Here is a 13,610-nt window from a genome sequence, read left to right as displayed (position 1 = left end):
GTGAGGGCTCAAGTCCTGGACCGAGAGCTGTCGACCGCACTAGACCGGTAGGAAGGAGCTGGGAGGGAGGTGAGGGGGTGAGAGGTGGGTCTATACAGACGAGGGGGCAGCTGAGAGCGCTAGCTATGTTCTCATGTCTATCAGGACCCTCTCAGTACCCTGCATTCTCCTCCTGAACAATGGGGTCGAGGCTGGCTCCCCTCTGACCAGGCGGCTTGGCCCTCGCCCTTGCTGCCGCCGCGCCGCACTGATGTCATGGCGAGCTAGGTACGTTATCTCCCAGGCCCAGTGTCCCTGTGACCCGCGCCCTTCCCAGAAGACTCCCCTGTCACATTTCTAATAATCCCCCCTCGTCCCAGTCCCCCCGTCCAAATGTCACCATGGTGCTGTAAGGGAAGTTAGTAAGTTAAACCTTCAAGGCGTGCCAAAAATAACGCCATCTGTGATTGTTTGGGAGAGCATCCATTGTGTTCGTATGGGAAGTCCCAGAGATCTCAGGGTCTCTCAGATGACCCATTCACTATACACCTTGGAGTCTGTGGATTGTGTGTGTTTGTGTATGGCGTAGCGTGTATATGCTGTGCATGTAAGTGTTTGCCTGTGAATGTACTGTGAACATGTAGCTCCACAGGTAGTCATGTGACCTTTAGTACATCCTTTCTGTCACTCAATGCACTAGGACCATGAGCATATAACGGTCCTTTTTTAAAAAGCATAGCATGGTATTGGTATAGAGGTGGAGGTTTGGCTACGCTATAAACACACACACACACACAGCATCACAAATATGTCACCATGCACTGCAGCAGTAAGACATCTCTCCACACCTTTTACTGCCTCTTCCAGCCGTGTTGAGAGCATTCTGGTCCCGCTTCTGACGCATTGTATGGCCAACTCTGCTTCACGCTCAGCCCCCAATATCCTCCCTGTTCTCTAAACTCTCTCTGTGTCTGTGTGCGTGTGTGTGTGCGTGTGTGTGTGCGTGTGTGTGTGCGTGCGTGTGTGTGTGTGTGCGTGTGTGTGTGTGTGTGTGTGTGAGTGAGTGTGTGAGTGAGTGTGTATTTGTGTTGAGTCAAAGTTTGTTTGCTTTCTGCATCGGTGTGTTTTTGTTTCAGTAAAGTGGATGTGAGTGTGTTATATGGTGTTGGTAGACATGGTTTTGAGTGTGTGTGTGTGTATTCATGTATGTGTGTATATGCTGTTTAAATCTGTGTGTGTATGTGTTTTTAAGATCTTCTACAGAGTGACTCGAGAGATCCAACCAGGAGAGGAGCTGCTTTTGTTCATGAAGGCAGAGCAGTATTCATGTGACACCATGGCTCCTGATATGCACGGTCAGTTCACACACACACGCAGACAGACACATGCACACACAATACACACACACAATACACACACACACACACACACACACACACACACACACACACACACACACACACACACACACACACACACACACACACACACACACACACACACACACACACACACACACACACACACCTAAGATATTCCTCCCCTTCCCCCCCTGTCCAGAGGAGAGACAGTATCGCTGTGATGATTGTGACCAGCTCTTTGAGTCTGTCTCTGAGCTGCTGGACCACCAGAAGGTTCCATGTGGGACACCCCCCTCAGCCTTCCTGGGGAACCTTGGAGGGGACAGTAGTGACCTGGAGGGCCCTGAGGGCCTGGAGCCCCACGACCTGCACCTGTCCCACAGCCTCAGCCACGACGGTCCCCAGGAGTGTAAGGAGTGTGACCAGGTGTTCCCCGACCTCCAGAGGTGAGAAGGCGTCCTCCTTCCCCCTTGTTGATAGGCCCCCTCAGGCCCCCTCAGCTCAGAACCCCTCTCTGTCACTCAACCTGCACCCCCTCAAATGCCTGATGATGGCTGCACATCAACTGCACATCAACTTGAATCTATAGTTATAGTCTTGATGATAATATTGTAGTGAACGGTGACAGTGTCATTTGAACTATTGTTGATCCTGGGCAAGGTCTTTGTTTGCACACTTTGTTCATTTTACTCCCCTTTTACATCATCGGGTTGTTTTTAGTTGAGAGGCTAGTGACGCAGTGTTGTAATAATGTTGTTGTGTCTGTCTTTCTTTCTGTCTGTCTGTCTGTCTGTCTGTCTGTCTGTCTGTCTGTCTGTCTGTCTGTCTGTCTGTCCGTCTCTCCTGCAGTCTGGAAGCTCACTCTCTGTCTCACTCAGAGGAGAGGGATTACAAGTGTGACCAGTGCCCCAAGGCCTTCAACTGGAAATCCAACCTGATTCGTCATCAGATGTCACATGACAGTGGCAAGCACTACGAATGTGAAAACTGCACAAAGGTACAGTCATGTACCTGCTCAAAGGTACAGTTGTGTTTGGGTGGGGTAGGTGGGTGTGGGTTCACGTGTATGTTACTAGAGCATGGCTTTCCAACCCTGTTCCTGGAGAGCTACAGTACCATTCAGTACGTTTTCTCTCGAACCCTACAGTAGCGCACCTGATTGTAATAATTAGCTGGTTGATAAACTGAATTAGGTTAGGTACAACTGGGGTTGGAGCAAAAACCTACAGGAGGGTAGCTCTCCAGGAGCACGGATTGAGTGCCCTGTATTAGATTATATTTTGAGTTTTATTGAATGTGTGATCAAGTGTGTGCATGCAGCTCATACATGTACCGCATCCATAGTCGCAGATGGGTGACCCCCCCGTGTGTCCCCTCGTCCCCCCCCCAGCAGGTGTTCACAGACCCCAGTAACCTGCAGAGGCACATCCGCTCGCAGCACGTGGGGGCGCGGGCTCACGCCTGTCCCGATTGCGGGAAGACCTTTGCCACGTCCTCTGGCCTGAAACAGCACAAGCACATCCACAGCAGTGTCAAGCCCTTCATATGTAAGTCACTCAGACCCTTCATATGTAAGTCTGCACGCTTTTTCCACATATTCTACGAGCTTGTTGGAACTCATTTAGAAAAATCGCTAAAACGCCCCGTCTCTTATGTTCTTACCTGGTCATAATACTAGTCGACATGTTAGTTACTACATGATAGATTATAAAGCAGTCCCATACCGACTTTGACCCTCTAATTGTTTTAAAAGGAATTTCACTTGAAAACCATTTCTTCATATATGCTTCATTAGTCCACTTTTGATACAGTCAAAGAAAACATTCAAGTTTTGAAGATATATTGCTTCCATTCTCCTGAAGCCCAAAATCAAGCAAGAGCAAAACATCTCAATAGGATTCATTTTGCATAATCATGACACTTTTCCAGGAAGTAAACACAGGTATTCTATTATAATAGCTATGAGGCTTGTACATACAGTACCAGTCAGAAGTTTGGACACACCTAATCAATCAATGGGTTTTCTTTATTTTTTACTATTTTCTATATTGTAGAATAATAGAGAACACATCAACACAATGAAATAACACATAAGAAATCATATAGGAACCCAAAAAGTGTTAAACAAATCAAAATATATGTTATATTTTAGATTCTTCAAAGTAGCCACCCTTTGCCTTGATGACAGCTTTGTACACACTTGGCATTCTCTCAACCAGCTTCACCTGGAATGCTTTTACAACTTATTTGCTGCTTTTCCTACACTCTGCGGTCCAACTCATCCCAAACCATCTCAATTGGGTTGAGGCCGGGTGACATTTCCAGGAAGTAAACACAGGTATTCTAGCACCCCCACACTTCACACCTCCTCCTCCATTCTTCACGGTGGGAGGCCAGATCACCTGATGCAGCACTCCCTCACTCTCCTTCTTGGTCAAATAGCCCTTACACAGCCTGGAGGTGTGTTGGGTCATTGTCCCGTTGAAAAACAAATGATAGTTCCACTAAGCGCAAACCAGATGGGATGGTGTATTTTTGCAGAATGCTGTGGTAGCCATGCTGGTTCAGTGTGCCTTGAATTCTACATAAATCACTGACAGTGTCACCAGCAAAGCACCCCCACACCATCACACCTCCTCCTCCATTCTTCACGGTGGGAACCACAGAAACGGAGATCATCCGTTCACCTAGTCTGTGTCTCACAAAGACACGGCGGTTGGAACCAAAAATCTCCAATTTGGACTCATCGATCAAGGACAAATTTCCACTGGTCTAATGTCCATTGCTTGTGTTTCTTGGCCCAAACAAGTCTCTTCTTATTATTGGTGTCCTTTAGTAGTGGTTTCTTTGCAGCAATTCGACCATGAAAGCCTGATTCACGCAGTCTCCTCTGAACAGTTGATGATGAGATGTTCTGTTACTTGAACTCTGTGAAGCATTTATTTAGGCTGCAATTTCTGAGGCTGGTAACTGTAATAAACTTATCCTCTGCAGCAGAGGTAACTCTGGGTCTTCCTTTCCTGTGGCGGTCATCATGAGAGCCAGTTTCATCATAGCGCTTGATGGTTTGTGCGACTACACTTGAATAAACTTTCAAAGTTCTTGAAACCTTCTGTATTGACTGACCTTCATGTCTAAAAGTAATGATGGACTGTTGTTTCTCTTTGTTATTTTGAGCTGTTCTTTCCATAATATGGACTTGATATTTTATCAAATAGGGCTATCTTCTGTATACCACCCCTACCTTGTCACAACACAACTGATTGGCTCAAACGCATTACGAAGGAAAGAAATTCCACAAATTAACATTTAACAAGGCACACCTTGAAATGCATTCCAGGTGACTACCTCATGAAGCTGGTTGAGATAATGCCAAGAGTGTGTAAAGCTGTCATCAAGGCAAAGGGTGGCTAGTTTGAAGAATTTCAAATATAAAATATATTTTGATTTGCTTAACACCTTTTTGATTCCTTCATGATTCCAAATGTGTTATTTCATAGTGTTGATGTCTTCTCTATTATTCTACAATATAGAAAATAGTAAAAATAAAGAAAAACCCTTGAATGAGTAGGTGTGTCTAAACTTTTAACTGGTACTGTATATGTGCAATATAATATTTTAAAACCATATTAACGGTACACTGATGAGAAATATATGAACAAGTGGTTTTAGGGTCAAATGCCCCTTTAAATATCAGTACTTTAAGTCATAAAAAAAATTCCAATCAGTAACACTTTAATATTAATTAATATTATTTGGTATTATTTATTATCTATAAAGTTTGAATATCATTGAATATAATATGTTGTGATAGTAGGATTAATTCTATACATTTCATGTATGATATTTTGAATGGTACTGACTTCATTTTGAAAGTGTCATGTTGATTGTGGTAATATGTACATACTATATCTATAATCTACAAGATTGCAAAAGGAGAGCATAACATTTTTCATTCCACAGGAATTGTAGTCACAGGGGAGTGCTATTTCTGTTAATAGCAGTACGTGTCCCATTCCCCCATCTCAGCAACCACACACCATGCTGACCCAGTGACCCCTAGCAATGACCTCACACTATGACCTCACATTTTAACCCTACTGTTGTCCCAAACATTGACCTGTTCAACCAGCCGTAAACTCCCCTCCGTTGACCCCAGAGCTCCTATCTTTGACCCCACTCTCTCTCACACTCCCTGTAAATGCCAACCCCTGTGGTCTAACATTACAACCACAACCACAACACATATTGACCAGACCCCAGTTTTGCTTTTCAGAGAAAACCTATTTTTCCTTGTTAAGTGAAGTAGTCAGGAGAATTTCCTGGCCCTAATAATGATTTCTCAATCTTTCACCTCACACACCAAAGCACAATGACCTTCACCCTTTGACCCCAGCTCCGTGACCCCGCACGGTGACCCCACACACAGGGCAGAAGGGCTGTGTCCGCCTGCGGACCCTCATCTCCCCCCTCCCTTGCCTCCCCCTCCAAACGCACCATTCCACACAAATAGCAACCACATGTCCCCTCCACTGTGCTCCAAATGGGAGTCCATTTGCAGTAATCAGTTGAAAATATGCAGGTTTAAAAACAGCTAAAGACTGAAAAAAGACAGAACACCCTCTGCCCTGACAGATGTGTTAGAGACCATGTGTGTGTCCGTCCTCCGTGTTGGTTTGCCTGTGTGAACAACATCGGTCAGCTTACTGTATTGAATACGTGTGTGTGTGTGTGTCCATGTTTGTGTGTCCATGTGATGTGTGTGTGTCCATGTGTGTGTGCCTGTGCATATGTTTGTCTGTGTGCATGTGTGTGTCCACTTACATGCTTGCTTGTGTCCATGCCTATGTGGGTGTGTGTGCATGCATGTGTGTGTGTGTGTGTGTGTGTAACAAGGTGGAAAGCCTATGCTGGTGGCTTTCTGGAGACCACTCTGGCCATAATCATTCATTCAGACACTGGGGCTGTCTTACTCAAAGCTGCTCTTCACAGGAATGTGTTTATAATATTTAGTTACAGTTTATGGTGAGCTGACAAAACACACGTGTGGAGTGGATCAGGTCCCTCACACCCTGTGTGTCATGTGTGTCTGTTGTAAGTCTGTAAATGTCAGGAGTGTGTGATTTACAGCCACTGTTTCTACTCGTTCTACAACAGAGAGGAAACTGATAACAACACCCACGTTAGCCAACGAGCCTCAGGCGCATCAAATATTTACGCCTAGACTCAACATCTCTTGATCAATTACGACGTTGACTCCTTCAAAGACTTAATCATTCATTCTGAGATCTTTGCCCAGGATTCGAAGAACATTAATTATTACAGCAAGGTATGCACGTCATTGTCTTACCCAAGATTCCCAATTCATTTCCATACCACCATATGAAAAAACAAGCACCTTTAGACCACATACTGTATGATGAGTAAATATTTGAATCAATATAAAGTTATAGATTGCAATATTATTCAATATCATACATATTATTTAAGAGTATGTTTTGATATCCAAATTTCATCCACTTTCCATTTTTACGGATGCCAATGTAGAATAAAGAATGTAGAAATAGAGAATTTCAATAGAGAATATGAAACAGAATGACTATTAGCTACGGTATGTATAGATATGATCTCTATATGACTGTTTCTTTTTATCTAGCTATCGTCTAGCCCAGGGGTCTCCACCGTTTCTAGCATGAGAGCCATGTCACAAGCTACTCAGAAGACCTTTTTTTGGTCTGGAAGAAAACTACAACATTTTTTTTATTTTGTATAATTCCCCTTTAATCAAATGTTATTTGACACATGCACCGAATTCAAAAGGTGAAACACTTACTTTTTTATTTTACCTTTATTTAACTAGGCAAGTCAGTTAACAACTCATTCTTATTTTCAATGACAATCTAGGAACAGTGGGTTAACTGCCTTGGTCAGGGGCAGAACGACAGATTTTTACTTTGTCAGCTCGGGGACTCAATCTTGCAACCTTTCGGTTACTAGTCCAACGCTCTAACCACTAGGCTACCCTGCCACACTTACAAGCCCTTATCAAACAATGCAGTTCAAGAAATAGAGTTAAGAAAATATTTACTAAATAATCTCAAGTGAAAAAAAAATATATATATATAAAAGTAACACAAGACAATTACATAACAATAACGAGGCTCTATACAGGGGGTAACGGTACCGAGTCAATGTGCGGAGGTACAGGTTAGTCGAGGTCATTTGTAAAGTGACTATGCATAGATAATAAACAGCGAGTAGCAGCAGTGTAAAAACAAGAGGGTGGGGGGGTCAATGTAAAAAGTCTGGGTGGCCATTTGTTCAGTTGTTCAGCAGTCTTATGGCTTGGGGGTAGAGCCTTTTGGTCCTAGACTTGGCGTTCCGGTACCGCTTGACGTGCGGTAGCAGAGAGAACAGTCTATGACTTGGGTGACTGGAGTCTTTGAAATTTTTTGGGGCCTTCCTCTGACACCACCTAGTATATAGGTCCTGGATGTCAGGAAGCTTGGCCCCAGTGATGTACTGGGCCTTATGGCTTACGGTCGGATGCCAAGCAGTTGCCATACCAGGCGGTGATGCATATGGTCAGGAGGCTCTCTATGGTGCAGCTGTAGAACTTTTTGAGGATCTGTGGACCCATGCCAAATCTTTTCAGTCTCCTGAGGGGGAAAATGTGTTGTCGTGCCCTCTTCACAACTGTCTTGGTATGTTAGGACCATGATAGTTCGTTGGTGATGTGTACACTAAGGAACTTGAAACTCTCGACCTGCTCCACTTCAGCCCCGTCAATGTTAATGGGGGCCTGTTCGGCCCTCCTTTTCCTATAGTCCACGATCAACTCATTTGTCTTGCTGACATTGATAGGCTGTCTCATCGTTGTTGGTGAACAGGCCTAACACTGTTGTGTCGTCAGCAAACTTAATGATGGTGTTGGAGTCGTGCTTGGCCATGCAGTTGTGAGTGAACAGGGAGTACAGGAGGGGACTAAGCACGCACCCCTGATGGGCCCCAGTGATGAGGATCAGCGTGCCAGATGTGTTGTTGCCTTCCGTTACCACCTGGGGACAGCCCATCGGGAAGTCCAGGATCCAGTTGCAGAGGGACTTGTTTAGGTCCCAGGGTTCCTAGCTTAGTGATGAGCTTTGTGGACACTATGGTGTTGAATGCTGAGCTGAAGTCAATGAACAGCATTCTCAGATAGGTGTTCCTTTTGTCCAGGTAGGAAAGGGCAGTGTGGAGTGCGATTGAGATTGCGTCATCTGTGAATCTGTTGGGGCAGTATGCAAATTGGAGTGGGTCTAGGGTTTCTGGCATGATGGTGTTGATGTGAGCCATGACGAGCCTTTCAAAGCACTTCATGGCTACCGACGTGAGTGCTACGGGGCTGTAATCATTTAGGCAGGTTACCTTCGCTTTCTTGGGCACAGGGACGATGGTGGTCTGTTTGAAACATGTAAGTATTACAGACCCGGTCAGGGAGAGGTTGTAAATGTCAGTGAAGGCACTTTCCAGTTGGTCCACGCATGCTTCAAGTACACGTCCTGGTAATCCGTCTGGTCCCGTGGCTTTGTAAATGTTGACCTGTTTAAAGGTATTGCTCACATCGGCTACAGAGAGTGATCACACGGTCGTTCGGAACACATGCATGCTTCAGTGTTGCTTGCCTCGAAGCAAGCATAAAATGCATTTAGCCCCACTTGGTAGGCTCGCGTCACTGGGAAGCTCGGGGATGGGTTTCCCTTTGTAGTCCATAATATTTTTCGAGCCCTACCACATCCGACAAGTATCAGAGCCGGTGTAGTAGGATTCAGTCTTAGTCCTGTATTGACGCTTAGCCTGTTTGATGGTTCATCTGAGGGCATAGAGGAATGTCTTATAAGCGTCCAGATTAGTGTCCTGCTCCTTGAAAGTGGCAGCTCTAGCCTATAGCTCGTTGCGGATGTTGCCTTTAATCCATGGTTTCTGGTTGGGAAATGTGCGTATGGTCACTGTGGGGACGTCATTGCCGATGCACTTATTGATGAAGCCAGTGACTGAGGTGGTATACTCCTCAATGCCATTGGGTAAATCCCGGAACATATTCCAGTCTGTGCTAGCAAAACAGTACTGTAACGTAGCATCCACAACATCTGACCACTTCCGTATTGAGCAAGTCACTGGCAATTCCTGCTTTAGTTTTTGCTTGTAAGCAGGAATCAGGAGGATATAATTATGGTTAAATTTGCCAAATGGAGGATGAGGGAGAGCTTTGTATGCATCTCTGTGTGTGGGGTAAAGGTGGTCTAATGTTTTTTTCCCTCTGGTTGCACATGTGACATGCTGATAGAAATGAGGTTAAATGGATTTAAATTTGCCTGCATTAAAGTCCCCGGCCACTAGGAGCGCCGCTTCTGGATAAGCATTTTATTGCTTGCTTATGGCCTTATTCAGCACGTTGAGTGCGGTCTTAGTGCCAGCATCAGTTTGTGGAGGTAAATAGACGGCTATGAATAATATAGATGAGAACTCTTTTGGTAGATAGTGTGGTCTACAGATTGTCATGAGGTATTCTACCTCGGGAAAGCAATACCTTGAGTCTTCTTTAATATTAGACATCGCGCACCAGCAGTTATTGACAAATAGACTCACACCCCCGCCCCTCGTCTTACCAGACGTAGCTGCTCTGTCCTGCCGATGCATGGAGAAGCCAGCTAGCTCTTTCGTCGTTCAGCCACGTCTCGGTGAAACATAAAATATTACAGTTTTTAATGTCCCGTTGGTAGCATAGTCTTAATCGTAGATCGTCCAGTTTGTTTCCCAATGATTGCACGTTGGCCAATAATACGGAGGGAAGTGGTGGTTTAACTATTCGTCGACAAATTCTTACAAGTTACAAAAAATGTGAAGAAAAAAAATTAAATAGCACAGCTGGTTAGGAGCCCGTAAAATGGCAGTCATCCCCTCCGGAGTCATTAATTGTGCGTCTAGCGAGTGAGGAATGATGGTTCTGTACTGCTGTTGCTCATTTCATGGAAAATTTGCAAATAGCAAATAATAGATACAAATTATATACTTACTCATTATATACTTCTGCCAGGTAAACCTACTTTGTATTTAACATTTAATTGAGAAGGTTTTAGGGAAAGTATTTCTGTCAACCCACAAGATGGTTATCACATCAACTGGATACACACGGAGTGACAGACAAACGTGCGAACCACATAGACAGATGGGGCAATATTGCTGGAAATTAATTGGCAGATATTGTGTTAGGTTTTGATTTTTAAGCCAATAGTTGCTCACCAAGGGTGGGATAATGTCAATGTTGCGTTGATTAGATAGTAGCTGGGAGCTTGTGGTGTCTGATACTTGTGAGATTTGTTTATCACAGTTTTCGGTGAAAAATTGCATGTACTTTCAGAATTGTTTGGCGAACTACACATATGTGGGCTGTGGGCTACTGGTAGCTGTTGGAGACCTGTTGGAGACCTGTTGGAGATCCCTGGTCTAGCCACTATGTTCTGTTCAACAATGTGGTCTGCCACATAGCAGGGTGGAGTCAGACAGAGAAGGGACTGTGGGACTGTGAGAAGGTTACAGTGAGCTAGCTGACAGGGAGAGGGTGAGGGGGACTCGGCCAGTAGGGAGTGAGGGGGGAGGTGGGCAGCGGAGGACGTGAGCCCTGTCCCTGGGAACCGGACCTGCAGGATAGGATTCATTCAACTCTGCTTCCTTCACAGGCTCAAAATAGAGCCATTGTACCGTGTGTCTGCAAGTGAGTCTCTCTGTGTGTGTGTGTGTGTGTGTGTGTGTCATGTGTTATGTGATATTTTAATATCTTTGAATGTGTCTGCATATCTATGTGTGTGTGTGTATATGTGTGTGTATGTGTGCTCATGTGTGTGTTTTTGTCTATTGTGAGTTATATGAATATCTATTGTGTATGCATGTCTGTGTGCACACGTGTGTATGTACGTGTACGTGTGTACCTGTGTGTGTGTTTGTTTACGGTCTCCTTGGAGTACAATTCCTGGAGGTGCACTGTGTTTGATGTGCAGGTGATGGGTTCCACTGACTCGGTCTCAGCCCAGAGGAACAAAGCCCCATGACAATGCCAGGATCTGATGTCTCATCTCATTCCCCCTTCACCTCACTGAAATAACATTCTCAGACTAGGACATCTTACACCCAGCTGGTCTCTCATGTACTGTAGTCCCCCTTTCTGAAATGCATGTGTAGTGTCACGACTAAAGCCTGGAGGTCTTCCTGACTACTGGATCATAGGGAAAACTCTTGGCTCTTATGGTCAGAGATGTACTCTCAGAGATATGTGTTTGTGATGTTGGACATGCCTCTGAGTGCCCCGTGTCTGTCTCCCTCTCCCTGCAGGCGAGGTGTGCCACAAGTCCTACACGCAGTTCTCCAACCTGTGCCGCCACAAGCGCATGCACGCCGACTGCCGTACCCAGATCAAGTGTAAAGACTGTGGCCAGATGTTCAGCACCACCTCCTCCCTCAACAAGCACCGGCGCTTCTGTGAGGGCAAAAACCATTTCACGGCAGGGGGGTTGTTCGCTCATGCCCAAGGCATGTCCCTCCCCGGTGTCCCTGGTGCCATGGACAAGGCCGCTATGGGTGGGATGGGGCACAGCAGCGCCAGCCTGGCAGACTACTTTGGGAACCGGCACCACAGCGGCCTGACATTTCCGACTGCCCCTGGCTTCCCCTTCAGCTTCCCGGGTCTGTTCTCCTCTGGACTGTACCACCGGCCCCCTCTCATCCCGGCCACCTCCCCAGTCAGACGGCCCCTAGGTCCCGGTATGGAGCACATCAAGAGCCCCCTCCTGTCGCCTAGCCCCGGAGCCCTGGAGGCCAGAGAACTGCTCAAGACCCTCCGCAAGGAGGCATTGCCCGGTAGCGAGCAGCCACAGGGGACAGAGCAGCGACAGTCCCATGGCTCCTCCTCCAAGCAGAGGCACAGCGGCGGCAAGATGAGCAGCCAATCGGAGAGCAGCGATCTGGATGACGTAAGCACTCCCAGTGGGAGCGACCTGGATACCACGTCAGGCTCGGAGCTGGAGAGCGACATGGAAAGCGAAGGCCAGCGGGAGAGGGCACCCCGGGAGAACGGGAAAGGGCCCAAAAGGAAGGCGGGCAGAGGCCCCCAGAGCCCCACCACCCTGATCAGTAACCACACTAAGGAGTTCCAAGGTAGCCCCGCCTTGTTCCCGCCCTCGCTGGACGAGCACACGGCTGTCTCAGGGGCGGTCAATGACTCCATCAAGGCCATCGCCTCCATCGCTGAGAGGTACTTTGGCTCCACGGGGCTGGCGGGCCTGCAGGACAAGAAGGTAGGCGCCCTGCCCTACCCCTCCATGTTCCCCCTTCCCTTCTTTCCAACCTTCTCCCCACCCGTCTACCCCTTCCCAGAGAGAGAGCTCAGACCTCCAGGCCTAAAGGGGGAGCCCCAGTCCCCACCTGACGAACCCTCCAAGAAGCGCCAGAGCAGGACCTCTGAGTCGCCCTTTGACCTTACCACAAAGCGCAAGCAGGAGGAGAAGGTCCTCGCCCCCTTCGCCCCCGTCTCCAAATCCAAACCGGAGGTCTCCACACGTTCCACCAATCAGGACCAGCCGCTGGATCTGAGCATGGGCGGCACCAGGAACCGCAGCAGTAGCCACGCCCCCCGGGGGGAGGAATCAAAGAAGATCCACGTGTTTGGAGAAGACAAGGCAGGCATGGAGCTACCTAAAACCGACACCTCTCTGCAGCACGCCAGGCCCACCCCCTTGTTCATGGACCCCATCTACAGGTACTGTGAATCTCTAGAACTGAACCTCACCAGTATAAGCATAAAACACTATCAGTCTCATTTAGACCTGTTGTGTGTTTTTACATTCTGTGTTAGCAATATGTGTCTTTACCTTCCTATAAGTACCTTTTCCTATATTGTTGGATGTGAATGTCTTTGAGAGTGTCGGTGTCTAAGAACTGATAGAGTTGTAATATTAGCAGGGTTGAGAAGAGGAAGATGACCGATCCGTTTGAGGCTCTGAAAGACAAGTACATGCGGCCCGCCCCCGGCTTCCTCTTCCATCCACAGGTAGGTCCTGTCCTGTTCTATTTCAGTGTTGCTGTTGCTTCACAGGGACTGCCAGACCAGGGGCCCTCTTTGCTTCTGAGGCCCAGGCAGGGTGAGGCGATATGGGGTTGGTCTGGGGGTGGTCTGAGGTGGTCTGGTTCTGATGGGAACCAGAGGCAGTGTTCAGTCTGATCCATGCTAAAGCATAT

General features: G+C 46.8%; 1 protein-coding gene across 15 annotated transcripts in view; it reads left to right on the top strand.

Annotated features, from left to right (window-relative positions):
- The window catches only part of LOC129822091 (histone-lysine N-methyltransferase MECOM-like), a 184,540-nt gene that overhangs the window by 156,208 nt on the left and 14,722 nt on the right, over positions 1–13,610 (top strand). For 3 of the 15 annotated variants that reach the window (XM_055880021.1, XM_055880014.1, XM_055880029.1), the window contains 6 exons: positions 1,232–1,334; positions 1,540–1,786; positions 2,190–2,361; positions 2,731–2,911; positions 11,709–13,131; positions 13,332–13,422. In XM_055880021.1, the coding sequence (XP_055735996.1) occupies positions 1,232–1,334; positions 1,540–1,786; positions 2,190–2,361; positions 2,731–2,911; positions 11,709–13,131; positions 13,332–13,422 (2,217 nt within the window). The remainder of the gene's footprint in view (positions 1–1,231; positions 1,335–1,539; positions 1,787–2,189; positions 2,362–2,730; positions 2,912–11,708; positions 13,132–13,331; positions 13,423–13,610) is intronic. The other 12 variants (XM_055880028.1, XM_055880026.1, XM_055880027.1 and 9 more) reach the window with 8 other exon arrangements.

This window comes from Salvelinus fontinalis, chromosome 24 (assembly GCF_029448725.1).
Source record: "Salvelinus fontinalis isolate EN_2023a chromosome 24, ASM2944872v1, whole genome shotgun sequence".
Taxonomy (NCBI): domain Eukaryota; kingdom Metazoa; phylum Chordata; class Actinopteri; order Salmoniformes; family Salmonidae; genus Salvelinus; species Salvelinus fontinalis.
The sequence above is the reverse complement of the archived record's forward strand: the minus strand, read 5'-3'. Positions and strand labels throughout refer to the sequence as shown.